General features: G+C 49.5%; 2 protein-coding genes and 1 long non-coding RNA gene across 5 annotated transcripts in view; 1 reads left to right on the forward strand and 2 right to left on the reverse strand.

Annotated features, from left to right (window-relative positions):
- Positions 1 to 612: 612 nt before the first annotated feature.
- Positions 613 to 6,203, reverse strand: slc22a31 (solute carrier family 22 member 31). Of its 2 annotated transcripts, none has more exons than XM_037248139.1 (9): positions 5,792 to 6,203; positions 4,062 to 4,165; positions 3,828 to 3,982; positions 2,240 to 2,408; positions 1,976 to 2,121; positions 1,799 to 1,907; positions 1,499 to 1,713; positions 1,293 to 1,404; positions 613 to 1,155 (listed from the first exon to the last, which is right to left on the reverse strand). In XM_037248139.1, exons 1-9 carry the CDS (start codon positions 6,113 to 6,115, stop codon positions 714 to 716), a joined length of 1,776 nt encoding a protein of 591 aa, XP_037104034.1. In that variant the 5' UTR covers positions 6,116 to 6,203; the 3' UTR covers positions 613 to 713. The 2 variants fall into 2 exon arrangements, with proteins under 2 accessions (XP_037104034.1, XP_037104033.1); XM_037248138.1 differs by having other exon boundaries at positions 5,726 to 6,203.
- Positions 6,204 to 7,939: 1,736 nt separating this feature from the next.
- Positions 7,940 to 24,962, forward strand: LOC119120899. The gene is made up of 2 exons (XR_005097586.1): positions 7,940 to 8,018; positions 24,575 to 24,962. It is a non-coding gene; the product is annotated as an uncharacterized LOC119120899 (long non-coding RNA).
- The window catches only part of ankrd11 (ankyrin repeat domain 11), a 46,536-nt gene continuing 27,979 nt past the window's right edge, over positions 8,243 to 26,799 (reverse strand). Inside the window, exons 3-14 of one of the 2 annotated variants that reach the window (XM_037248137.1) lie at positions 25,182 to 25,327; positions 23,619 to 23,751; positions 19,812 to 19,985; positions 19,028 to 19,228; positions 18,776 to 18,918; positions 18,451 to 18,598; positions 13,835 to 18,368; positions 11,108 to 13,748; positions 10,912 to 11,010; positions 10,693 to 10,836; positions 10,522 to 10,614; positions 8,243 to 10,372 (exon numbers count right to left, since the gene is read on the reverse strand). In XM_037248137.1, coding sequence (XP_037104032.1) covers positions 10,187 to 10,372; positions 10,522 to 10,614; positions 10,693 to 10,836; positions 10,912 to 11,010; positions 11,108 to 13,748; positions 13,835 to 18,368; positions 18,451 to 18,598; positions 18,776 to 18,918; positions 19,028 to 19,228; positions 19,812 to 19,985; positions 23,619 to 23,751; positions 25,182 to 25,268 — 8,583 coding nt within the window. In that variant the 5' untranslated portion in view covers positions 25,269 to 25,327 and the 3' untranslated portion in view covers positions 8,243 to 10,186. Of the gene's footprint in view, positions 10,373 to 10,521; positions 10,615 to 10,692; positions 10,837 to 10,911; positions 11,011 to 11,107; positions 13,752 to 13,834; positions 18,369 to 18,450; positions 18,599 to 18,775; positions 18,919 to 19,027; positions 19,229 to 19,811; positions 19,986 to 23,618; positions 23,752 to 25,181; positions 25,328 to 26,799 lie in introns of both variants that reach the window. The other variant, XM_037248135.1, reaches the window with a different exon arrangement.

Here is a 26,799-nt window from a genome sequence, read left to right on the forward strand (position 1 = left end):
AAGGCGCCACCTAGTGGAGAAAACTGCACATTTCACAATTATTCTTTGGAAAAGAAAGAAAAAAAAAACAACGGTTTCTCTTGCTACATTCTCCCGAGGCTTGTCAGAAGTACCGACAAACAAAATGACGTATTCAGGAAATCTGGCACCCGAATTATTCAGGCTGGTCCAATTGTGGGGCTTGAAGTATTCAAGCCAACAGATTGTCTTTCAGAAGGCCACGGCAAGTGCTCCCAAGTCTAAATACAAACACGGGTTTAATTCCAACACCAGTGACACCCTTTACACAAGTGATGATTGAGGAAATAATCCCAACACAAAATGTCTGACTTTCTTCAACAGCGTGCATTAGTGTGTTCTACAAAATTCCCAGACGAGCAAGCGCTTGAACCGGGCCGAGCTTTCGAAAGCCGCATCGCTTGAAGGAATTTTGGGAAACAGAGTGAAGCTGCGACGGAGACACTGCTGAGTCACACTGTCAGAAAAGTGCACGAGTTGCTCATTAACGGACAAAGAGCTACAGCTCACATGATGTGTCCAAGCGCGCACCAATCAACCATTGCTGGCACGCCAACGGCAGCCGCAGCAATTACAAGGGGTCCGATTGATTTCTTTCTTTTTTTAAAAAATGAAGCCGTTCTTCCTAATGAAATGATGAGCTCCCACATAAGCAACCAGCAGGCACGGTTGGTTCCATTGTCACCGATGACCATTCAGTGTTCCGACGCTTCCCTCAGCGGTTCGCTCTCCTGCTCCGGCGCTTCGCTCCCATCAGACAGCAGGCGCACGGCTATTCTGTACGGCAAACGGTCTTTGCTCAACATCTTCCTGGTGGCACAGACCAGGCGCGAGTAGTTGTCAGGATCGTACTCCGACGACAGGGGCCGGGAGTTCAGCAAGGGCAGGTCCACCCTGTCCGCCTGAGACGACGGGAAGAGCGGCGGCCGGCGCCGGCTCTCGCCGTCCTTCAGCGAGTCGGGCAGGGGCTTGCGCTTGCTCTCGGGCAGGAGCATGATGCAGAGCACGGAGAGGACGGCGAAAGAGGCGAAGACCACGTGGTGGAGGAAGTAGCCGCTGTTGTTCTGGAGCTCCATCAGGGAAGAGGCGGCCATGCCCACGCAGCCGGCTGCCAGCACCAGGCCCAGGCACCCGCCTCTGATATGCACAAAGGAGATTGGTTGTTTAGCAAAGCTGCTAACTTGTTTTCATCAGGGCGGCGTCCGGTCCCGGCCGAGCCGAGCCGTTACGATTTCATGACGTGAGGCTTCAGCTCCGTGAGCTCTCCCACTCACCGCACGACAGTCGGCATCACCTCGCAGGCAAAGAAGATGCTGAGCATGGCAAGAGCTTGCGAAAACAGCAGACCCACAATCGAAAGCACCAGCACCAGGCCTCCTTGCAAGTCTGACAACACAAGAAAACGCTTTCTTAGCTGCAAACGCTCAAGATTAGACCGCACGTGCAGAAATGGTCATCCAATCAAAGCGGGCGGGCGTACACTGGGCCAGCGCCAGCAGAAGCAGCGAGGCCAGGCCGGTGACGATGGCGGAGAGCAGAAGCATGCTGCGTCGGCCAAAATGATTGACCGTGGAGCAGATGAAGATACAGGCCAGGGTTCCTGTGGTGATTCGGACAAAGTAGCTGAAGTAGAAGTTGCTGGAAGACATGTGCAGGTTTCTGGTGAAGCAGTACTGGATGCCTGTTCCGATCAAGCTGCGGACGGACAAAGGTAAGCGTCAGAAGCCACGTCGGCCAAAAGCCACCCGCTTGTTGCTTTTGATGATCGATCCCCACTTACAGAGTGAAGCTGAGGATGAGGCAGTTCTTCCAAATAACCCGAGTCTGCCGCAGCTCCAAAACGGAATAGTATCTGGGCTGGCAATCTTCATTGAATACCGAATCGATCTCTACGACCAGGAAAAAATGAAGAATGCACTACAAGCCGTCCAAAAAAGTGTCAGGCGGCTCAGCTCACCTGACAGCAACATTTCACCGGGGAAGAGCTCGTCCGGTAAAGACACGCCGTTCCGAGCGGAGAATTCCCGGATGCTCCGCTTGGCTTGGCCCATCTGAGCTGTGGCCAGCAGCCAACGGGGAGGCTCCGGAAACAATGACGCGCAGCTGAACAACACAGTTTGCTTTTCACCAGGAGAGCCAAGACATCTGGATAGCGTCATTTAGTCATCAAATCAAATAAGGCATTTATTTTGCTCTTGGTTATCTCCATTCCCTGACTCACCACCAGTAGGAAACGAGCAGGAGCAGAGGTAAGGTGGTAACGGCCTGCAAAATGGGCCAATGGCGACACAGCGCAGCCATGCCTGGCAAGAGCACCTCCGCAAAGATGCCGAAGAAACCGCCGACCATGGCAACCATCAGACGATGGGGAGCGTCGCACAGCTCCAACCCTGGACAAACAGAAAGAATAAACAAAGACAAAAGTCAATCAAATGGTTTCAGGAATTGCTGACATTGACGAGGTCGAAACAAACAAAAGCACTGACAGCGTTTGTGTGGCAATTCAATCAAAATCAGAATCATTCACACTTGATTTGGTCGTTCCCACCAATTGGCGCTCAGCTTTTATGGTTTGTGACCTTTAACCCCCCCCAAAAATTGGGGTGGATCTTAAAGAATTGGGTCTTTGCCTTTCCTCGCTTCCCGCTTGGCCTCGGGAATCCTTGAATGACAACTCAATCCATAACAAGACGTGTTTCAGCCCTCACAAACAAATTGCTCAATAACCAAGATAAAGCTTTTGCCATCAATGTTGACTGTGCAGCATGTCACCTTTCACCTCTTTTTCCCAGCCACTGGATTTATTCCACTTTCCTCCCCCTGGGCTGGGGAAGAGGACAAAGGGTGTGAGAAGCTCCCTTCCTGCTTACTTTCTGGCCGGCCCAGCTATTGTTTTGACATCTCGGTGAATTGCGAATGCAAATCCGCAGGACATTGCCCAGCCAGCAGTTTGCCACCGTCTAAATCCGACAACATCAAAAGTCTGGCCCAGAGCTGGCTTGTAGGAATGGGGGAGTGTTGTGTACGGTGTGAAAAAAAAACAGACATGGGTGTGCGACATGGAAAAGGACCATGCCAAAAATCTGCTGGCATCTGCCAAGTCCCAACGGACTCATTGGATCAGGACCTTTTGTACGCTCACTGCGTCCACACCTACTATGCTCGCCTGCCGGAGACATCTCGACATACTGACGGAATTCCACGGAATAAAAAAAAAAAAAGCTGACAGGAAATAGTACAGAACTCTCCAGGAACTCCTCTGAGAAATTCCACCTCTCGTACGGTACACGCACGGAATGTGTAAATTGTGGAATGCCACGCTTTTCATATAAAGTTTTACAGTATAGAGTTTGTTTATAAGGGCCAAAGGGAAAGTAGCTACACAAGTAATTACATGTCAGTGTGTGTTCTAAATATTAGGTCAAAATAAATAAATACATAAATAAAAAGATAGATAGATAGATAAATAAATAAATAAATACATATAAAAAAGAAAATAAACAAATTGAAAATAAAAAAATAAAAATGTACCAAAATTGTGCCGGTCATTCACATTCTGTATTCAAATCAAATTGCCACATCCGATTCAAAAAGATGAACAAGTTAACTCGACCCAAATGGTACATTAATTGCTTCTAATGAATATTCTCTGGATTCAAAAATAGTTTTGAATCTTTCAGTGAGCAACAAATGAATAGTTGCCAAAAGAATGCAAACTGCTAATAAGAGTGCATTCAAGATTGTCGTGGCCGTCCTCCGTGCTCCATCCAGCTTAACGCGAAGCATGTGAGCGAGCGCACGCAACTTACTTGCTATGTAGGAGGATAAGAAGACCCCGGCGAGCATGACGCCCTGAGCGAGACGAAGCAGCAGAAACACCACGGCGCTGTTGGACAAACACACGGCCATGCCAAACACACTGGACAGACTGACGGACAGCAGGAAACCTCGTCGGCGACCGAGCCTGCATGGGATAAGCACAAAATTGCAGCCCTAAGTGAAAAAAAAAAAAAAAAAATCACTGGCATGATTTGATTCTTTACCAGTCGCACAATGAGCCGATAAAGATGTAGCCCACAATCCATCCTGTCATGAAGCAGATGTGTTGAAGGGGAATTTTCCAGTAGTCACCGCACACCAAGTTCCACTGCAACACAAAATAAACACAACTAACATCAATTGAATTTTTATTATTACAAAGAACATTTGGGGGTTGACTGCATTCGGCCAACAACATGAAGCTCCATCACAAGCTGTAAAAAAAAAACAAAAAAAAGAGAATCACTGATCTCGGTGTGCCAACTGACGGGAATGTAGATCATGACAAGCTAATTGAATCAAGATGACTGCTGACGGGCATAACCACGTTAGAAGAGTGGTGATGAAAATAGATGTTCTTTTCCACTCGCCAGCAATCTGATCTTTTGCTAATGTAATGTGTAGACACACAACTAAGTGTCCATCATTTGAGTTTTTTATGGTCAAAAATTCAAATACTTGAAAATACTCCATGCAAGTTGGCAGGGTTGCTAAGCACAGGCACAACTTGTTTATTTGTCAGCCAACGAGTCGACGTGGAAAACACTCTTGCGTATCTTATCGAGCGAACCCATGGAACTGGAGCGATTTGTTCAAGCCCAGCATGAAAAGTTTTCTGTGTGCTCTTTACATAGCAGCAGCAGCAACAACATTTTTAAATAGTTAGCATACTAACTATCATAATAGACACTCATATGCTACGCTTTGTATTGTCTAACTAAAAGACTGCTGGTCAAGGTCACCATGACAGTTAAGTCTCTTCTCCACACTGTTGGCAAAGAGGAAATTTTCAATTTGAACTGGTGCGTTGCTATCCACTGCTGCCGATTTGGTTCATTATCACCACATAAGTAGTAAGCTTACTATTTAAGAGGGGAACCTTCTTGTTTTTATTTTTTGTATTGTTTACTTGTATGTATATTGTGTACTATGTCTTGTCACCGTGGGAACGTCATTTTGATTTCTTTGTGTCTTGGCATGTGAAGAAATTGACAACAAAGCAGACTGACTTTGTCAACACTGTCAAAAAAAACATCAAACGACATAACTCGTCTTTGGCAGTGAACGCTTTGATTCTGACAAACAGCTTCATTTTATTGGCATTTAAAAAGAAATTCCCGGATCCTGCCATGCTTCCTGGCTCTCCATCAGGTCGGAGATGTCTTTATCAATATTTGTAAACTGGGCTGGATTTCTATTTGCATGTCAGGCAAGCTTATGCCAAGCACTAAGCAGGCACACCTACACCAACGTTGTTTCTCTTTCCTTGCAACCATCTTCTCTTCCAGATCTTTTTGTACCAAATTTTGGCTTTGTCTGTGGAATTGTTTGTCAATTTAAAGTGTTGCGAATTTGATTATCTTTTGTTGGAATGAATGAGTCCAATTGTGCTTGACAGCTCCAAAGTTCTTCCACATAAGTTGAAGGAATGTTGTCCATTCCACATAAGTCATCCAAGCATGTCTTTATGGGGGAAAAAAAACCCGTTGGAGCAAATATTGACACAATTCGCAATCTTATCTATCCGCCAACTGACAAACTGAGCAATCTATTTGAGTAATATCCACTTTGTCTTTGTTTTCCCAACTCAGTAGGATCCTTTCAGCGTTCAGCAGCGATCGCTTTCCGTAGACAACATCAAAGTTTGGCCAGTGACTGGCGTCCTTACCTCGGTCACGAAGTTGCTCTGCAGCCCCGACATGCGAGCATACTCCCAGCCCTGGGTGCAGCTCACCTTCTCCCGGGGAACCCTTTGGGACAAGTCCGACGAGTTCGGAGGGTACTTGTAGAGCTCGCAGTGGCTCAGGCCGGTGCCGTTGACCCAAGGGACGGTCAGGTTGAGGTAAAGCGACTTGGATAGGTTAGCGAGGAGGAAGCCGGAGGGAAGGAGCCGCGGGTCCGGTTTGCAGTGGTACGCGTCCGGGATGGCCGTGTAGAAGACGTCGCTGAACAGGTTGCACATGACAGCGAAGCTGGGGAACCAGCTCAACGCCACCACCATTCGGTTGTAGCGTCCGTATCCGCCGCTGTAAGGGAACACCTTGGCATCGTAATCCATTTCCGGGGGCTGATTGCACGGGTACGTCCGGACCGGAGCACAACTGGACCAGCTGCGGCCGCCAACCTTCGAGTCGAATCTTAAATCAAGCACGCCGGTGGCGGGTTGGAGGAAAGGGGGTCTGACGTCACAAACACCGGTCTGCCTTTGACGCCCCTCCTGTGCTGAGACATCATTCTATTTCTTTTTATGAGTGAGACATCATTCTATTTGTGTTGGAATCGATCACGATGACTTTTCTTCACACCAGCGAACGTTTTTTTTTTAACACCCTGCATAGGGAAGATGTTGGATGAGTGTTACTGACATTCATTGGCGCTCCTATTCCGGATGTTCAATAGGTTACAGCCCCCCCGTCCTCCCAATGACGAGGCTAATTCATGTGCACACTCTAAGATTTCAGAATGGTTACGATGAGACCAAAACACCAAATTAGCCAGTGACTTGGCAGGGGCATTTCTTTGACGCTATTAGATGACCAAAAAAAGCTCAAGTTGGAACTGCTATTTCAACATGACACACGGACTAGTATTAAATGCAGCCTTTAGATTGGGAAAATCTTGCTCATGGCAAAGACAAAACAAAAGGGGGCAGTTTTAATATTTCAAAATTTTATTAACGAACATAATCTCTGAGGAACAACAGCAGTTCTCGCGCTCTCTGTACATGCAACTGTAGAAAATAACAATTTTGAATTTTTACTTTTCAGTTTTAGTCTTATCCCCCCGCCCGCCCATCTCCATTTCTGGTTCTCACATTATTTTTTTGTTTTCTATTTTTTTTTTTCTCCAGGAAATGAAAAACAGCTAGAAGGTGAAAGTACTGGATTTCTATGACAGCACTGACGATAGCATCGACAAGCCCTCAAATTTGACCCCCCTTAGCTGCTCCAACAATATGTACATGAACTACATTGTACAAATAAAAAATGTTACATTGTTACATCAGATCTACCTGCGGCGAGCGTAGTCTGCTCGTTTCTGTTCGAAGCCCACATTCTACGCAACTTTTCAGACTAGTACAAAGAAGAGGGTGCAAAACGTCCTGGGAGGTTTTATTTACACAACTATTTACAGTACGTCTCTTTCACGCATTACAAGGAGGAAAATTTACACAGCGGAGACCAACTTGAACCAAAACATACAACAGGTGCCAGAAAAAAATGGATAATAAATAGGTTATTTCTCACCATTTTAAGAGTAGTTCTCCATGCTTTGTATTAGTCGTTGTCCATTCTAAAAAAAAAGAAAAAAAAGAAAAAGGAACAAAGAAACAGCTACAGTCTGGGTTTGAAAAAGAAAAGAAAAATAAAACTAGGGAAATAAAGGCTTGACATTGTGATTCTATCGAATGGAAAAATAGCAATGATGTATTTCTTAACCCAGTAAGAAAATGAAAACAAATGTAAATTATGTGTGAATGTGAGGATTATAGAGGTAATATGTTGCTGACTGAGGTGGTGTCAGGCTCGCATCTGCATCACCGCGCTCGCCAAGCTGCGGGGATGGATGGCTCGGTAGCTATGGCTGATCATTCAATCAACCTCTTTTCGTCTATTGCTCTGCGTAACGACATGAGAGGGTTCTGCGAAAACGTCTCTGATGAATTGCACGGTCAACCGTCACCATTTCAAGCCTTTGCCGTTCAAATCAGTGATTGATTGCACCAGGAAAAACAAAGCCTGACGGACAAAAGCAAAACACGGAGGACGTCTTGTAAACAATAGTGAGGGCGGACAAACGTAGTAACGGCTTTACATTCTGCTCGATAAGCACTGTGATTGACATGCCACTGGTGTTAGAAACAAAAACATCGACACAACGGGATAGAGAGTCAAAAGGACACACAATCATTCTGTGATCAAAAAACACAAACTAACTTTGGAAGAAACCAACAACAATAAGTGTGAGGGGGGGGGGGGGGGGGTTCAAATATGACATGTGCCAACCTGGAGGGGTGTTAACTATACTCTTAGCCACTTGTCTGCACAGTGTAATAGCATCCGATGACACATCATAAACACAGCAATGACTCCATTGACTGACAGAAGGCCTTTGAATGAGAGAGCTAGCAGAATACAATTGGAACAATATGAGACCCAAAAAAAAAAAGAGCCAATCCACAACATTTTGCATGATTCCATTTGGGAGCTTTTTGGAAATGGTGCCCAGAGGAGCTGCAATAACAATGACAACACCTCCTGCGACTCGAGACGGTTCTATCGGAACCGATGTTCAAGTCTTGATTTGGACTCAGAATAACGAGCGTCTGATCCTGTACTAAGTCAAGAGTACTTAGTGTTCTAGCCCACTGGCGCCATCTTGTGGGTCAGCATTGCAATGCGTAAGGCTAAGCAGTATTGCGTTGAAAGGTTAGCATGGAATGGAAACCTTGCAACGCTCCAGACGGTTGCACCCTCTCTCATTTTACGCGTGAACTGAATATGACAAGCCAATTTTGCAAAATGAAAAATACATGAAACATCACCGCGGGGTTGCGCTTGTGTTCATGAACGACGACATCACGTATGCTTTCCATCCAAACAATAAATATCTCTGTGACTTTGCCCAACAAGGAGTACATTAGTTTTCACCGGAAAAGGCATTTTCTTGGTTGGAGATGACTCCGATATAATTGTGTAGTAAAGCAGTGAGTAATATTCCTCTATTTGTTAAATAAGTCCCGGTCTATTCGGCTACATGTGTGGGTGGGTTGAAAGGTGTGGCTTGCTTGCTTGCTTGGCCTTTGGGGCCCCGGGGTTCAATTCAAAAGCGTCGTTTGCGAGTGACGGACGGCGGCGGCGATGGTACAACTTTGCCTTTCCAATACTGACAGAATCGAGTACATATTTGGCCCACGGATATGAGGGAGGGGAAAGTGCTGCCCAAAAGTGAACTGTACATAAAAAGATACTTTTATTTCTTTTCTTTTTCCTTACACTTACTTGAGTGATATTACAGTACATAGGTTATTTACAACTGTGCAGTAATGTGTGGCAAAATAAATTATCTAGAAGGCAGCAAGAATACATTGGTTGACGAATATAAAAACTGTACATCATTTACGGAATACAACTTGTTTTTTTTTTTTTTCACTTTTCTTTTCTTTGTTTTCTTTTCCATTAAACTAATATTGGCTCTGTAGTGTTTCAAGTCACTTCCTCAGAAACAATGAAATGCCCAAGTAAAGAAATAGACAAAAACAATATTTCTCCCCGCCCGCCCGCCCGCCCGCCCGAACCTGACAAACAACAATTTCTCCATAGTCTCTTTGAATGTCAACATTCGTTCCGTTTGTTTCGTTTGCAGTCCGAGGCGCTCGGATGCGTTTTGCCGGCGGGCCGGCCGAGAAGGCTCTCCGACCTGACCCGCCGGGCTGCTCCTCCTCCTGGCCTGGCTGAGAGGCTGCGCCCGCCCGCCCAACAGTTTCTTCCTCTCTTGCAGACACTTGTATCCATCTGCCGTCTGGGATTTGACAGTGTGGCAGCACCTGTGTCGCTGGAGATTCCCGCTCTGTCACGTCTGCCGGTGGATTCTCACACTAATCCACCGGTTGCACCAGGGTTTTGTTGTTGACATCCTGACCTGACCTAACCTGACCTGCGCCCGGTGGCTCCATCTTTGCAGCTCCTTCCTTGCGTGGTACTGCTCCTCCCCAGTGGTCGTCGGTTTCATGAAGCAAAGACCCAAAAAATGAATGCAGAAAATAGATCTCTGTCCCCCCCCAATCCGGAAGGGAGTCGCGGGCCGGTGCCGGAAAGCAAAAAAACGGTTTCTGCTTTTCATGCTCCGCTTCAAAAAGGAGTAAAAATCTCTGAGAATCAAAAGTGCAAGTTGAGTATTTTCTTTGCCCCGGTAAAAAGAAGTTTCCTTCTTCAAGGAAGGGAACCGAGAGCATGTTGTTGTTGTTTCTTGTTTTCTATCTGCACTCTTCCGTTGTACGTTTGCTGTTTTCCTGTCTGAAGGCCCTTCTCAAATTTGCTAGCCCTTTCCATTTGTTCCGTTCAACAAATTCTCTCTGAGAAGAAGGGATCGGGATGAAGGTAACTCTTGCCGGCCGCGCCGAGAGGCGTCACGCCGGCAGGAGGACAAAGTCGTCGTTGACATCAACCATTGGAACGTAGAAGGACGGCACTTCGTTGACGCACAGCGACTTATGTCCGGCGGGATCCAATTCCTGGACCTTCAACTGCCATTCCATCCTTTGCACGGCGTTGAGGGCCGCCGCCTCGTGCTGTTGCCGCATCAACAGGCACGTCTGACGCACACAGACAACAAAGGGCGCGTTGACGACACCATCAAACGGACCCGCCCCCAAATAAATAAGATGAATGAATTAAAAATCAATCAATCAATAAAAATGGAAGGCAGCACAGCACTGTACAAGTAGCACGAGAAGATTCTTACCTTCATGCGGTCGTATTTATCGTCCACGTCCTGAATCCAGGAGATGAACTGGCGCGCGTTGAAGCGATCTCTCACCGATTTGTTCTCGTCGCCCTGAGCAAGCACAGCCGGTTACAAAGAGTCCAACAAAAGGCGAAGGAGGCTCCTCTTGGGTACGGAGGCGATGGCTACCTGGCTCTCCGACGGCATGTTGTACACTTCCGAGTCCAAAAGCATGGTGCAGGCGCTGAACGGCACGGCCTGATTGGCGATGGTCCTCGCCGCTCTGCAGTGGACTCGCAACACTTCCTGCTCGCAAGAGACGATCAGCTTCTCCTGTTAACGGGAAAGCCGGCGAGCTCATTTCCGACCTTCCGAGCGGAGCGCAAAGCGGGAGGATGTTTTGCGTACCCGTTCGATGCTGTGCTGCAAGCGTAGCTTTCCTCTCACGGCCTCCTGCTGTCTGAAGAGCTCTTTCAAAGCCTCAGACAACGACGGCGGCGGCGCGATCTGTTAGCGGCAACAACAAAAAAAACAACCGACCGACGTTTAACGCCCGTTTGCGCAGATCCAGAAACCCACGGAAAGGTTCTGAAGCTCATCTTACCACCGGGATGTGAAGCTTGCTGAGGGGCTTGCCGTCCAGCAGGTAGGAGCCGGTGTAGGTCACATACTCGGCGTAGCACTGAGGGGCCTGTGGAGTGATGTAGCACAAGATTTTCCTCTTTTCCTCAATCTTCTTCCTGATCTGCAGATACTCAAAGTACGGGTTGGACCGGTCACTGTGGTAAGGCTCGATGTCATCCAACTTGATGGCGTTGACGACGACGGCCAGCGTCTGCTGGATCATCTCGCGGGTCTGCTGCATGGCCGTGTTCACCAACTGCACTTGCACCTGCTGCGTGGTGGAACGGGGGAACTTTCTCTTGCGCGGGTGCTGGGTCTGGGAGTCATCTTCCTCTCCTGGGAGCGGACGGCCTTTACTCGTTTTGCTCAGAACCACCGTGGGCGAGGAGCTCAAAGAAGCGGGTACGGACAGCGTCAGAGTGGAGTTGGATGGACTGGACGAGATGCTGAGCAACGGCTCTTTGTCTTTTTTCAGCGACGAAAAGGCCAACACCGAATTGGGAGTCGGCGTTCTGGCAGGGAGCGCGTTGATGGTCACCACCGGACTGATGGTCACAGACAGGGAGGGGGTCGAACACGTTGCGCTCACAGGAGGAGCCAGAGCAGACAGATGGTTCTTGGCCCGGTTGCGCGTTATCCTCTGAGGGATTTCATCCACCTTTTTGGGGACATCTGCGCTCTGGGCTACCGGGGCCGGCTTGGCTGCCGTCTCCTGAGCTTCCGGCCGCTCCAGGGAAGCGGGAGGACTAACGGCGACCACCGGGAGGTGAAGAACCCCGTCGGGTGATAAAGATTCCCTCAGGGGCTCCGATACCTCCTCCTGCCTCACCTCCGGCTTGTCGACCGCCGCCGCGGTGTCTTGCGGCAAGCGCAAAGACTCGACGGCGGGCACGGGGTGAATCTGGATGTGATGGAGCTGGCTGGTGTCGGACGAATAGGACGAGTCGGGATCCGACTCGTCGGAGCCTCCGTACGGCATTTTGCTTTCCAACATGACGCTGGGTTGCGTAAAAGCCAGAGGGATGGTGACCGGGACGCTCTGAGGCTCCGGGTCCAACTCTTGCCCAAAGGCGTTGTGAGACGACGGGACCGCTAAGTCTTGCACGGCGGGTTCCCCCGGCCTTTGGTCTTGAGCGGAGCACGTGGTCTCCAGAAGACCCGAATGGTCTACCTGCATTAAGTCCGGGTCGTCGACGTCCATCATCGTATGACGAATGTGACATTGTCCGGTCTTGTCCAGGTCGGCAAAATCCGAGTCCCGGTGCTCGACGACGTCCGGCTTTTCCGGCAGCGGGAGGTCAGGCAAGGAGAACGGTCCGAGGTCATCTAGCTCATCCGCATCGGCGGAGAAAGGATCCGCCCAAGGCACGACCGGCTCGGGCGCAACGGCCGAAGTCAGGTGCCCGTCGGCGACGGGGCAGAAGGTATGCGAGCTCTGCCTGATGCCGGGCTCCTCGCACGCCGCTTCCGCGTCCATCTGCTGGGGAACCTCAATATTGGATTTGCTGCACTCCTGGAAGAAAGACTCCAGTCTGGTGGAGGATGAGGACGAATTCAAATAATTGGGCTCGTCGTTCAGAGCGCCGTCGGCTCTGTCCAGAGAAGGAATGTCGGCCACGGCCTCCTTCTGCTCATCAAAATCCTCGGGGTCTTCTTCCTTGTGCCACCGATTCCAGGTGGCGTACGGAGGCGTGACGGACGGGTGTCCGGACAAGTGCTGCAGATCGCTGTCCGAGTGAGAATAGGGGCTGGTGATCTTGGAGACGGCCGCTTCGATCTCCCCGTACGTCCGATGGGGAGACTTAAGGTCCACGTCGTGGTTCCAACTCATGCTGTGCTCGTAACAGTTCTCCCCGTGGCCGGCCTCGGGAAGCGGCGGAGTGAAACGGTGGACCTCCGGATCCGGTTCTTCCGGCGACTCGACGTGCCAGCTCTTTCTCAGAGGCTCCTCAACTTGAGCGGGGAAGGAAGACACCTCCCGCGTCGGCTGGCTCGCGTGCACGGCGCAATGATCCTCGTCCGTGGGTTCCTCTAAGTCCAGGTCTTCCACTTCGTCGTCTTCCTCTTCCTCGTCCCTTTCCTCGATGACGGACGGGAGGTCCGAGAGGACCAAGTTGGGCTCGCTGTGGTGAGGTTCCGCTATGTCGTCGATGTCGAGCGGAGGCAGCGCGGCGGGCGCCGGCGTGGGCGGCGCGGCGATGTCGAAGCAGGGCTCCTGCGGATCGGGCCGGTGCACCGGCGTGGACGGCTTGGGCAAGTAGCCGCCGTAAACGCTGTCGGAGAGATGCTCCGTCTCCGTGCAAGGCAGCGTGGGCATGGCCAGGTCGGCCGTCGGGTGGCTCGGCTCCATCAACCCCAGGGGAGAGAAATACGGCGAGGGCAAGCTCTGGAGTCGATCGGCGGCGCCGCCGGCCGATTTCTCTTCCAGAATTTGCGAAGCGCCGGCGGCGTCGAATTCGGCCGACGGGTCGTTATGCTGCCGGAGGAACTTGTCGGCCTCCATTTTGAAGTCTTCTTCCAGAGGTCTGCGGACGTCCGAGGAGGCCGAACGACCGATGAGCGGCAGCTGGAGATTCTTGGCCGGGGTGGGGCAAGTGCCTTCCTGGAAACCTTGCGAGTACCTGCTGGGGGACCACACAAAGACAACAACCAGATCATAAAAGGGTGGAGGCGAAAAATAGAGCGCAACATTGAAAGGAGGAAATACCTCTCAAAGAAGGACGGCGAACACGCATTCATGGACATGGTCATGGCCGAGGAGTTCTGGCAGTCCAGCCCGTCCAGCATGATGTCGGGGTAATCTTCGGCGCTGCAAGACGGCGTGCGGGGAGTCTGCATGACTTCCTCGTAACTGGGGCAAGAGATGACGGAGGTGGGCGTGGGCACGCCCGTGGGCCTGTTGTGTTCCGAGCGGGGCGAGGCGGGCAGGTTCTCTTTGATTTGATGTCCGGGCAGCCAGTCCTTGGCGTTGTGGCTGTCCGTCGCCGGTTGGAACTTGCGAGCGGGGGACACCATCTGCGTCGCCGGCAGGCCGGCGTCCTTGGGCGGAGCGGCGTCCTTGGGCAGGACGGCGTCCTTGGGCAGCCCGACGTCCTTCAGCTTCTTCTCTTTGAGGTTGGAGTCCGGGCTGGTCAGGCTGCTGGCCAGGCTGCTGGCCAGGCCGCCGGCCAGGCCGCCGGCCAGGCTGCCGGCCAGGCCGCCGGCCAGGCTGCCGGCCAGGCTGCCGGCCAGGCTGCCGGCCAGGCTGGATTTCTTGGAGGAGAGCTCAGCGCGGTTTTTGCGGGCTTCTTCGGTGGACTTGGTTTTGAGTTTGGGGTCTCCCGACTTGGGCCTGAGCTTCTCCATTTGTTTCATCCTCTCTTTATGCCTCTTGTGACGCTCTTCGATTTCCTGGTCTTTCAGACTCAACATCTGACCAAAACTGGTCATTTGGTAGTCGCCGTCCACCAGGAGTTTCTCCCGCGGGCGGCCGTCTTTTCGTCCCGTGTCTTTGGACGGATTGAGCTTTTCGTTTTCATCTTTCGTTTTGGACTTTGCGTGATCCAAGCGGTTGTCTTTGTCCGAGGCGTCGCGGTTCCGCTCCTTTTTGAAGTCGAATTTGGGGCTGTCTTCTTTCGATCTCTCTTTCAGAAGGCTAAGCTGAGGGCCGTCCTTCAATCCTTCTTTGGAGTGCTTGGACGAGCCAAAGGCGTCAAGGTGCTTGTTGCGCTCCTCCTTGATTTTCTCCTTGTGCTTCTCCTTTTTCTTCTTGTCCTTTGTTCTGTCGCCGATGACGGCGCCGGCTTTGTCCTTCTTGGACATCTCTTTTTCAAACTCCAACGTCTTGTCGAAGTCGTCTTCGCCGTCGCCTTTGCCGCCGTACGGGAAGGTGTACGGGTCGGCCTCCAGGGGCGTGGGCTCTTTGTCGAAGGGCAAGCTCTCGCGGCGAGCGTACACGTCTCGGATTTCTTCGCTCTTGTCGCGTTTGTCCTTCTTGACCTTCTCTTTGTCTTTGTCGTGGCTTTTCTTGGAAGACGAGGAGGAGGAATGGCGGTGTCGTTCTTTCTCTCGGAACTTGTCCTGGGGCGTGCTTATGACGGCCGGAGAGTCCCTCCTGTCGTCGTCGGCGAGGCCGACGGAGTCGTAGTAGCCGGCCAGGACGACGGCGTCGTGGCCTCGGTCGGTGAAACTGTCGGAGGAAATGTCGCTGTTCTTGTCATTGGAGTCGTCCTTGTAGTCGTTCATGGCTTCTTCTTCCAACTTCTCCAGGAGGGACTTTTCGTTCTCGCCGCCGCCCTTGGAGGCTTTTCGCTCCTTGGGATTATTCTCCGTCTTGTATTTGTTTTTGGTTTTCTCCTCCAGGAGCTTCTGCTTGGCTTTCTTCTCCTGGTTGGAGTCGAGCGACGTCCGCTCTTTTCGTTCCTTGTGTTTGACGTCGACGGATTCTTTCTTGTCTTTGTTGTGTTTCTCCAGGGAGCCCTTGCGCTCTCTGCCCGAGTCAAAGGTGGCGGCGGCGGCGGCGGCGGCGGCCTTTTCCTTCTTCTTCTCCTTGTGCTCTTTGGCCTTGTCGGCGCCGTGTTTGCTCTCCGATGACGTTTTTCTGACTTTGTCCGAGGGGAAGTGATCCAGATCCTGGTCCTGATCGGGCAGCGAGTCCTTTCTGACGGCGTCGGAAGCGTGCGAAAGAGCGCCGTTGTAAGCGTCGTCCTCGTCGTCGCTTTCGTCGGTGAAGATGTCGGCGATTTTGTACCAGGTTTTCTCTCGGATCTTCTCGGGCTTCCGTTCCTCTCGCTTGACCTCGGAGAAGTCCTTCTCTCGCTCGTTGTGTTTGTCTTGGCAGGCCTTTTCTTTCTTGTCCTTGCTCTGCTCGGAGGACATTTTTCGCTCTTTGTCTTTTGCGTGCGACTCTTTGTGTTTGTCCTTGGCGCCGTCCTTCTTGTCTTTGCCGCTGCTGCGCTCGGCTTCCTTGTCCTTGGCCGTTTTTTCCGCCGCCATTTTGTCACTCCTGTCCTTCTCCTGATCGGCGGCCCTGTCTTTGATTTTCTCTTTGTGCTTGTCGGCCTTTGTTTTCTCTCGCTTTTCCGTGGCCTCAAACTTCTTCTCTTTCTCCTTCCCCGAATGGTTGCGTTCGCGGGCGTCGCACGATTTCCCCACGGGCTCGGTTTCTTTGAAGAAGGCGTCGTTGGCGTAATCGTCTCGGAGCGACTCTTGCTTGACTTTGCCCTCTTTTCTCTCCTTGACCGAGTCGTACGAGCGATCTCGACTGTTATCCAGGGAGTCTTTTTTGTCCTTGCCCGTTTCCGTGGATTCTTTCCTCTTCTTCTCCTTTTCCGCAGAGTGAGCCGAGTTGATTTTTTGTTTGTCCGACCAGTCCTTCTTCTTTTCCAAACAGTCCTTGTCTTTCTTTTTGGACGCGACGTCCTTGTCCGGTCTTTTGTCGGCGTGGTCGGATTTCTTGTCTTTGACTTTGTCCTTCCGCCTGGTCTCCTCCTTGACCGTTTCCACGATCAGCTTGACGGCGTTGTTGGCCTTGTACTCTTTGTACTCCTTGACGGGGGCGTCCCAGCTGTCGTCTCCGTAGAGGGACGAGTCGGAGGACATCTCGGAGCCCCAGCGGTCGTGATGCTCGTCCGAGGCGCTCAGCTTTGCGTCGTCCAGGTTGAGGAAACGGTTGTTGACGTCGTAGCTTTCGTACTCGGGCTCCTCCTTGGCGACTTTGTCCTTTTTGCACTTGTCCTCCTTGCCGCCGCCGCCCTTGTCCACCTTGAGATGCTTCTCCTCTTTCTGCTCACTCTTGCGATCGGCTCGCGACTTCTCCTTGGACTTTTTCTTCTTCTCCTCTTTGTGGTTCTTTTGTTTGTCCTCCTTCGGTTTCTCCTTGGCGCTTCGCTCCTTGTCCGATTTGACGGGCCTGTCTCGCTCGTCCTTGTTTGTTTTGGCCGAGTCCTTGGATTTCTTATTTTTCTCCTTTTCCGTGGTCCTGTGCGAGTCTTTTCCCGACGGCCAATCTTTGTCTTCCGACTTGCTTTTGGAGAGCCTTTCTTCCTTTTTGGAATGGTCCTTTTCGTGTTTGGACAACTTGATCTTGCTCTCGGATTGCGATTCCGACTCGACGGTGATGGACTTTTGCCTGGAGTCGTCGAAATCGAACGAATAGCTTTTGACAAACTTTTCGTTCATGTCCTGATTGAGCACCAGACTGGGAGCTTTGTCCTTCTCTTTGCTTTTGTGCTTGTGCTTGACCTTGTGCTTCTTCAGCACCTTGCCGTCCGTGTCCGTTTTGGAGACCGTACTGTCGGCATTTTTGTACACGTCAGCGTTTTTCTTTTCCACTGTGCTGTTGTGCAAGTTGTTATTCTTCTTTTTGTTGTCTTGTCCTTTCCTCTTGACTCGCTTGACGGATTCCACGCTGGACTCGGTGGAAGAGTAGTCGGACTCGCTGGACAGACGGGTCCTGACGGAATCGGACAGAGAGCTTACGTCGGACCACGTGGGAGACGACACCGTCTTCCAGCCGTCCGTCCTCCACTGCTTGGGGTGTTGTTCGGCTAACGACGGCGCTTGTTTCTGCGAATTCAAGTTTGCGTGCGAGGACGCGTTGAAGCCGCCGCCGCCGCCGCCAGAGTCTTTTGCCATCATGGAGGACTCCTTGATGCTGTTTGAGCCTTTGTCGTCTTCGCTCTCCATATCGCCGCAGTCGGAATCGGACGTGCAGAATTTGTCGTTGACTTTGCTAAACCTGACTTCTTTGCCGACGTTGTTTTTACTCTCCTTCTTCCTCTTCTTTTTGACTTTATTTTTATCTTTGAGCTGTTTGGAAGTCTCTCTCGTCTTGGCGTTTGTCTGAAGGGCTTGTTGGCGCGGCGTCGGCGCCGGCGTGTAACACAGCGTCCTGTCGTCCTCGTCCGAACTGTTGCTGTCCGAGATGATGCGCCTGACGGCTTTCTTTGGTGTGAGCGAGTTGCTTTTGGAATAGGTTTTCACCTCCATCTTGGGGATGGAGATGAAACTGTTGGCCTTGGTGACGGGGTCCTTCCGGAAGTCTTTTTTCAAGAGATGCTTATCGTCCACGGGGGGGACTCGCTCCTCCTCGTCATCTTCGTCAAATTCGTACTCGTCTTTGACGGGCGTGACGGCCGATTTGGGAGGCTCTAAAGTTTTCCCTTTTAACTTCAAGCCCTTCTCAAACTCAGAGTCTGTGTTATTGCCATCGACCGAGCTCGATGGGGCGCACGAGGGAACGTCTTCCTCTTCGGAAGATTCTGCGCGAGGAAACAGAAATAAAGGCAAGGTTGAAAGCAAAATAAAAGCGCTTTTGCTCAATGTTCACGTTAAACTACACACCTGACGAACTGTCTTCACTCGAGGTGTACGTGCCTTTCCCCAGCAGCAAATTCACCATCGTTGGAGAGTTGGCAACATTCAAAGGCGTTTCACCTCTTCGGTTACTTTGTCGTGGGTCGCCGCCATACCGTAAAAGTAGCTTGACCACCTGAAAGAAAGCACAATTAAGTGGCCATTTTCTTCGGGCCCAATACATTCAGCAATGGCATCCAAAATGATAACTTGGCCAAGTATTCAACTGAGTTGGATTCAAAAAAATAAATCCAAAACAAAACTTGGCCAAATATTCAACGGAGTTTGATTTTAAAAAAAAACAACCTGTCACCTTAAAATGTCCATTGTTGGACGCATCGTGGAGAGGAGTGTCGTCATCCAGACCCTTGGTGTTGACCTCGGCTCCGGCTGCCAGCAGCTGCTTGGCCACGTCGTAATATCCCCGGTTGCATGCCTCGTGCAATGCAGTCCAACCTAAGTGCAAGCGGATGACGATATTTGTGCTGACACGTGCCAAGGGTCCCTTTTTTTGACAAGTTGCATTAGCGCAACTGCATCTCGCGCCAACTCCAAAGTGTCTCACCTGCAAAGTCCTTTACATTCACATCAGCTCCCTCGCTGATGAGCTCCTTAATGCGGCGGACCTCACCACGAATGGCCGCCCTGTGCAGCCGAGTCTCTCCTCTCTCATTTCTTTTATTGACTTTATCTTTGGTTTTGGATGCAGAGTTTGGCGTTCCCTTCTGACCTAGACTGGACTGTGACTGGTGCTTTGGTGTTGTGTCTGTTGACAACAAAAGCACAAAGTGTTACAATCGATACCATGAACAGATGATGTGACTTGATTTCGGGTTTTTAGTGGGGGGAACTTTTTTCTTCTTCGAATGGGTGCAATACTGTTGTTTATCTTTTGGCCAGAGGGGGGCGACCTCACACTAAGAATTGGCAAAAGCCTGACTTGGAGCTGATTTCACAACATTTGGAAGCTAGGGCCAGTGTTGTCATCATCACACCGACGCGAGTGAGTTGATATCTGAAACAGTCACGTTCATTTACGTTTTCAAACCCGATTTGAAGGAAGAGCATTGACAAACACTAACACATAAATATGTGACTGACTACAGAAATCAGATTGGTGATGATGATGTTTGTCCAACTCAATGTCTGGTGTGAATATTATTAAATCAATAAGACAAGCAGAAACTCTCACGTTAAGACTAACTTCAAGCGTGTGTAATGTACACAGCGGTGGTGGCGGTCATTGCTATTCTGTAACGCTCACTTCCCTGCGCCTCCTCCTCTTCCCCGCCCGCCCGCCACCCGGTCGGTGTGCAACACAAGACGTGGTCTCCATGATAAGCACGCACCTGGACTGTTTACGGACTCCTCGGCAGTCATTTGCATGAGCAGGGCCACCTGCTGCCGCTCGGAGAGGGGGTACCCTGCCCGGATGCCTGGCATCCCCATTCCAAACGGCAAGCCTGCCTTCCGGGTGTTTGTGGGCTCCTTTTTAATGCGCTTCCGCTCTGGACCTGGTTTCTCTGTGGTGAGGGGGGGGGGGGGGGGGGGGGGGGGGGGGGGGAGAAGTACATTTCATTTTGCTGGCTAACAAGGAGCCACAGGAATGAAGCGCTTTACTGATAAACTTCAACAACATTTGAGACGGCAAATATGGTGGACTCGTGCATGCATAGACAAAACGGTTTTTATTATCATTTCAAACAGAGCATCGGCGTACAGACTACTTTTGTAGTCAATTGTCTGCGAGTTGCTTCTCCGCTACTCTGTTTCGTTTGGCAATATCGGGACAATATGGATAACCGTGATCGGTTTGGTCACCACACGTGTCATTTTGAATTTGCAGAACATTTTTTCCTCGAGGAAAAAAGTAAGGATGAATAAGGAGAACCTACAACGGACCCTAAAAACATGAGTAGAAAAAAAATCCCAATTATATTATTATTATAATCAACAGTTGCAGAAAATGGTCTCATCCCGTTTTCCTTTTCAAAAAGGAGGCCTCGACGGGCCGCGTGTTTACGTTTCCGAGCCAATCAGCGCAAGTCAGGAAGAGGGCGTGACTTGGCACTAGCACAGTTATTACGAAATAGAGTTGGTGTACTCTCAATTGGACACAGGCTCGCCAAGGTCAATGCATGCCTGCCTGCCTGCTTGCCAGCCTGAATGGAGACTCGACTCTGCTCTGCTCTTCTCTGGGACAAAAGCAGCTGCTCTACAAAGACACACCCAGCAATTATTTTCAGCAGCAACATAGCATCTGATGACCCTTGGCTAGGACTCCAGCAACTCATGATAAATGTAACATCTGATCTTTGAGCATACGAAACATTACAATTTAGAGAAATGTGATCCAACCGCAAAGTCAGAAACATTTTCCGCATCTGCAGAAACACTGGCGGACTTGTCTGAGCTTGACTTTTTCCCTGTGACTTTTCTCGTTGCAACTCGGCAATGGTGACGTGGCCGTAAACACGCAAATGATTTCAATCGCACCTCAGAACGTTTTCTTTGTTGTTGTAAGGAAATGAGACATGCTGGAGTCACAAGTTAAAATGTGCTGAACTTTCAGGAACATCTGCGAACGCTTTAAGCTGCGTTGCCACCCCCCACCCCCCTTTGATGAACCCTCCTATGGGCAGTCGCCATTTCGACACATTCCTTCTGCCGGGACTTGAACCACAGACAGCAGTCAAAACATGTTTTGGGAGCAGCAGAAGAGAGAAAGTGCTACGCTGGCGCTTTCCGAGTATGTTTACAACAGACTGCTCCTCGCCCGAAAGCCGACCAAATTACTTGAATGCGGAAAACAGAGGGAATCGTCTACGGAGGCATCGGGATGAAAGGCAGAACGGCAGCTACCAGTCTGTAAATGGGCCGACTTAGCAAATTTTCATTTGATGACTATTACATCATGAGGTCATTTCACACAGTCAACCTGAAGCCATTTCAAGAGTCTGTCATTTTCCGACGTTTATATTCCTAAAGATTGAAGACGGCATTGTTGAGTAGCATCTGATGAATTGTTCAACCCCGGTGAGAGCGAAAACACAGGTAAGCGTTCAATACGGGAGGGAGACAAAAAATACAAGGCTAGCATAAACACTAGCTCATGGAGCTAACACTCTCTGCCACAAAGAACTGCCTTAACCAGCTTGACCGCATATGTTTGACCGTGCGCACGCCACATCACAGACAATGACTTGCTTGGGGAACTCAAATGATCAAAACAGGAAGTCGAGGCAGAAGAAACAGGAAATGGCTAACAGGATGTTTTTTCAACGCTTTGCAATGAATAAGAGACTACCGGGGCGCCGCCGCACAAGTCGACGTCGAGCCGTGTAGTGAGCGCCACTACAAGTTTGATCGGAGAAAGTGCCCGGGAACAGAAACAAAAGACAAATGTTTGGATGTCAGAGCGGAACGACGGGCGGGCGGGCGACAGAGCATCATAAATCACTGCCTCAGCTCGCACCTTCCTTCAGTCAGTACTTGCGAGCGCCTCACATACCGTGACCGAGTCTTGTAGCCACATCAAAGCTACACCACAAGCGGGATGCTAACACACCGATGCAGGAGCTCAAAGAAGGCGGTCACGACAGAAATGGCCAAATGTCGCCTGCCTATTTCATGACGCTTCATCATGCAGCAAGATTAAAATATTGATACCGAGATACGCGTGGATACTAATAAAAATCACCACGTATCGATATTTGGATTCTGAATATCGAAACTCTTCCCTGACTCTAGGGAGAGCTGTGGTGCCGGTGACTCAAACGAGAAGGAATGGGGAAAGATAATGATTTCTTTTTTTCTTCAAAAGATTCAAGATATGTGCACATATATGCAGATGGATGTGCTCAAGAGTAAGGCCAGACTGTATGTTATTGTATCGTGTCAACATGTATAAAGTTGACTATGGAGGTACGTAGCATATCGCCAGGTTCACAAATACACCTGGCACAAACAACTGAAATGAAAAATGTTTCTGCTCTAGTTCTTGCTTAGCTAGAAAAGTGGCAAAAATTTTCCATGTCCCCTTTTCTCAATATGTGGCCGTTTCCACAATGATCTCATTTAATCACGTGTCATTATGGTAATCACAAGTGAAGCATGCTCAACAATTAATATATTTGCACTCCCCACCCGCAGTAGACGAGGAACAAGAAAACAGCATTTTTGAACGGACCTGACCGTATCTCCGGCGCACTATTCATCTCCCATCAAATCACAAAGGAGACGAGCAACGAGATGTGGCGTGGTAATGGCCGTGACATATCAGCGTTGCCATTCATGTTAGAGGGGGAAGACGGTGGGTGACGTGGCAGGGCAACCGTTTGAAAAGGTCAGGCAAAGAGAATAGAAAACACACACACACACGCTGGAAGATAAAAATGACTCAAATGCATCAGTGGAAGCAAAAACAAAAATTCTCCGAATCGGACTCAAGTAGCATCGTGTGCAGATGCTAGCAAATGATTAAGAATGAGCAGGAGAGCAATTTGGAAAATACCTGAGCGACGACAAAGACCTGAACATGCCAACGTGCACTCCGACTTTGCAGCCTAACAATGGCATACAAACACACAACAGAAGGCTTGACAAATCTCACAAGTTACAACTCCAAAGCAAATCTTGACCGAAAAGACGCGCACACAGGCACGCGATTTTCCATTTTTGACTGGAATGAAAAGCTTTGCAAACGTGTAATTACACAACATAAAGCAAAGTAGCTACTCAGCCAAAGCAGATGATGAAGGCAGTTAGCAAAGCCTCTGAGCTGGAACATTATTAACAAACTAAATCCCCCCCTCCCAAATGCGAAAGTCAAACAAGCACTACAAGCGCCACTTCTACTTCCTTTGCTAATTAACGAAAGCAAAGCTGGGCCCGGTCAGGCTAGCTAGCGTGTTACACAAATTCAAATTGCCATGATCTGAAATCACGCTCCAGACTGCCTGGCTGATAACTACCGCTTGGGTCCTTCCAAGCGTGCACGTCGGACGAGTTCCAAAGTAAAAGCTAAGGTGTTGGAAATCAATGCACGAATGAGTGTTGCGGACTCAAAATAAAATGAGCAAACCGACCGACCGCAGTGAGGAGAACCGCATTGTCAGCAAATGAGAGCGGCGAAGGTCTACGACACGGTCCCTTACCTGAGTCCGAGTCTTTCTGGTCTCCATTTGCTCCGGTTGTGAACGGCAGTTTTCTTTTCGAGGCCTTCTCTTTCATCTCTTTAACCCCATCGCTGCGATCCAATTTGGGAGTCTTATTTGACAACACTTTTTCCTGTCAACGACACCGATCGGCCCGAAGCGTTAATGAACACAGGTAACGGGAAAAACTTTGCATTGGCAAACATAGAACATTTAAATGCCATTTGAATGAACAGTGTTGAAAGAGTAAAGTATTTTGAATGACAATGACTGAAGGTTGTAGCAACCCATTTTTGGGCTTATTTCTTTATTGAGACGGCAGAAATGTGGGCGGTCATGATTATTATTATTAATCGATCCATATTATTATTGTTATGGCAGGCACTTATCACAACAATTTATTTTGTATTTTCTTTGTAGTACAGATTGCGGTGAAAATTCCCAATACACTCGTAGTTGGTAACAGGCCCGTCCCGCTTTTGACTGAAGAAATACGACTGAGAAGTCCGAGAAGCAAATGCTTCCTCAAAGGTGACTTTGCGACACACCGACGTGGTTCGTTTGGATGGGGTGATTGTGTTCTCCGCACGTGCGCATCACCTCCTCAAGCACATTATGCATGTTTTCAATTATGCAGTGGTTCTCTCAACCCCACCCCCTTGCCCTGCCCCGGCCGGTCACAAGACGATGATGTCATGGTACAGTAGCGCGGCGAGCGACACTGTTCAGCAAACTCGTCTCTCAGCCTCCAGTACACTCGGCAATACGACTGAAGTTGTATTAGAAGCAAAAAAAACCGCAAAGAAGTCGAAAATGTAAGACGCATTTTCTAGATATTTTCATGTCTATTTTTAAAGCCGCGACTGGATGTGTGCCTTCACATGACACCTTGCGCTCTTCGGCAATGGCTGCTTTTTTTCCTTTTCGTTTCACTCTGCTTTCCACCCGCCCGCGAGTGTGTGTGTGTGTGTGTGTGTGCGTTTCAGCCCTCCCCCCCCATGCCAGAGTCTGATGCAATCCTTTGCAGAGGGTTGTAAATGTATGCCTGCATAAGCTGCACCTCTCGGCTGTGCCTTGCTTCTTGTTGCTGCCACCGCCGCCACTGCTTCTTGTATTAAAACGGCGGACATGGGCATCTTAGGAAAATACCACGATTGGGAAAATGCTTTGTATACACCATAAGGGTGAAGCTGAAATGCTTACCATTTGGACAATTTGAATGTATTCGATGATTCATCAATTATCAACAACGATTGCACCTCGACACATGACAATAAATATGTGAATTACATTTGACTGTTTGACGCAACTCTGTTCTTTTGTCAATAGAGAAAAATCAAAAAGTCACATTTTGGGGGTTGAGTTTTGAACATTATCTTTTTGGATTGCAGTGAGTGTTTGACCAAAATACCCTTCATTTCTCTTTTTTTCTTCCCCCTGAATTTGCAGGAGCAAAGCATGGGAACTAGGAAGCAAAAGGGAGCTAACAAAGTTTCACATTCTCTAAATAGATGACACAGAAATGCAAATTTGTGCCTGTTTTTGGTTTGTGCCTGCGCTTACCTTCTTCCCACCCTGCTTTTCCACCATGTCGGTGTTAAGTGGGAAGTGGTCCAGCTGGGGGGTTTTAGAACCCCCACCTTTGGGCATCGTTCAGCTCTCCCCACGCCAAGCTTCATTCACGCTGCCATTGCATCGTCATCAACCGTCTGGAGAGGGGGAAAAAAGGGGGGGAGGTTATCACCTGACCGCTTGAGCTTTCACATTTTGATAGAAACGCCAGACAAGCGCAAATTGAAGCCGTTTCAAGCACTTGCCAGTGAAACCATTCACATTTTTCAGAAAGGCTTTGTACATTTCCAAGAAATCACAATGATTTGCTTCATCGGCCCACGTTGCAAAGAAATACTTGATAGTCATAAAAAGCTGTATTTCATCAACACACACACGCACACACAAGCGTGGGACAACATTTGTGATACGTGGCGATCGTTCGTCTAGATCACACCATAGGCTGCGCCATTCCTCTATTGTTTACTATCCGCTACCTTCCTCGGTGTGGAGAAGTCTTGTGCTTCTCAGGGTCATGAATTAATCATGCGTTTCGTCCCTCAGCTCCCCCCCCCACCCACCCCCTCTCTCTCTCTCGTTTGACTGCATCCAACGATAATCATCCTTGTGACTGAGCGAGTGAACAGATGAGACCGCATGGTTTTTTTCCTTCCCCCTGCGTTCGGAGACACTGGCACTCCTATCCTCGCTGGCGTGGCTTCCATCTCGCCTACCCCCACAGCCTCCTTGTCTTCCTTTTGCAGTTATCCTATTCAAAGACTGCTATTTATATCGCCCCCTCCCCCGTCAAGTCAAAATAGAAAAGCAGCCAAGCAAGAGACGCCAACAGCTCCCGAGCTTGAACCGCTCGCTCCCCTTTTGCTGGTGCACGGGATGCGCAGTTGCTAGGTGAATTGACATGATTTGGTCATGTTTGAGCAACACCACGGATGCTCATTGATCATCTGTAAGATGTTCCTGGCAGCAAACAAAACAATTAGCACTAATCGAAGGCCCGCTGCCAGGGATAAACTTTAGAAAGTTTGATACCACCGATTTGATGACTGGCCGAAGCATTTCTTGCTAATCAACTGGTTCAAGTCAACAAAAACAATCGATTTGGCAAGACACTTGCAGCATGGACAACAATAACATCAGCAGAAGCATGTAAAGCACGTCTTGAGGAAATAAATCAAGAATATGAAAAGTTGAGCAATGTGGCGACCTACATTCTTAATACTTTGTGCCTGACATGAGCAGCGATTAGCAGAGAAGCGACGGAGCTCTCGCCAGTTTCTCTGGCATGCACCTTTCTCCCAAAGTTGCATTATCTCATCTTCCCGGAGCCACTCCCTCTGCCCGGCCGACCGACCGGCACGTCAGCATATTGCAGCATGTGCCTCTCGCGCGTTTGAGTAGCAGTCGAGTTACTCGGCTAAATCAACAACAAGCTAGCTCATCTCCAAAGAAAAATGGCTGACATGCTTCAGATTAACATGTCACTTCTCAACTCCCAAGTCAGCAAACATGAACATGAAGTCACTGTTTACTTATGACAATCTACTTTGGGGTTGAGATAAAAGTTTCTGAAATCACGTTTACCGGCGTTTGGTTTACTTGTACTAGATAG

Source organism: Syngnathus acus, chromosome 3 (assembly GCF_901709675.1).
Source record: "Syngnathus acus chromosome 3, fSynAcu1.2, whole genome shotgun sequence".
Classification (NCBI taxonomy): Eukaryota; Metazoa; Chordata; class Actinopteri; order Syngnathiformes; family Syngnathidae; genus Syngnathus; species Syngnathus acus.

Coding starts and splice junctions, on each gene's coding strand:
- slc22a31 (XM_037248138.1), bottom strand. CDS start 6,115: ATGGATTACGATGCCAAGGTGTTCCCTTACAGCGGCGGATACGGACGC. Junction 2,409..3,827: donor CTTATCCTCCTACATAGCAA/GTAAGTTGCGTG, acceptor CTGTTTGTCCAG/GGTTGGAGCTGTGCGACGCT. Junction 1,908..1,975: donor CGGTGAAATGTTGCTGTCAG/GTGAGCTGAGCC, acceptor TCCTGGTCGTAG/AGATCGATTCGGTATTCAAT.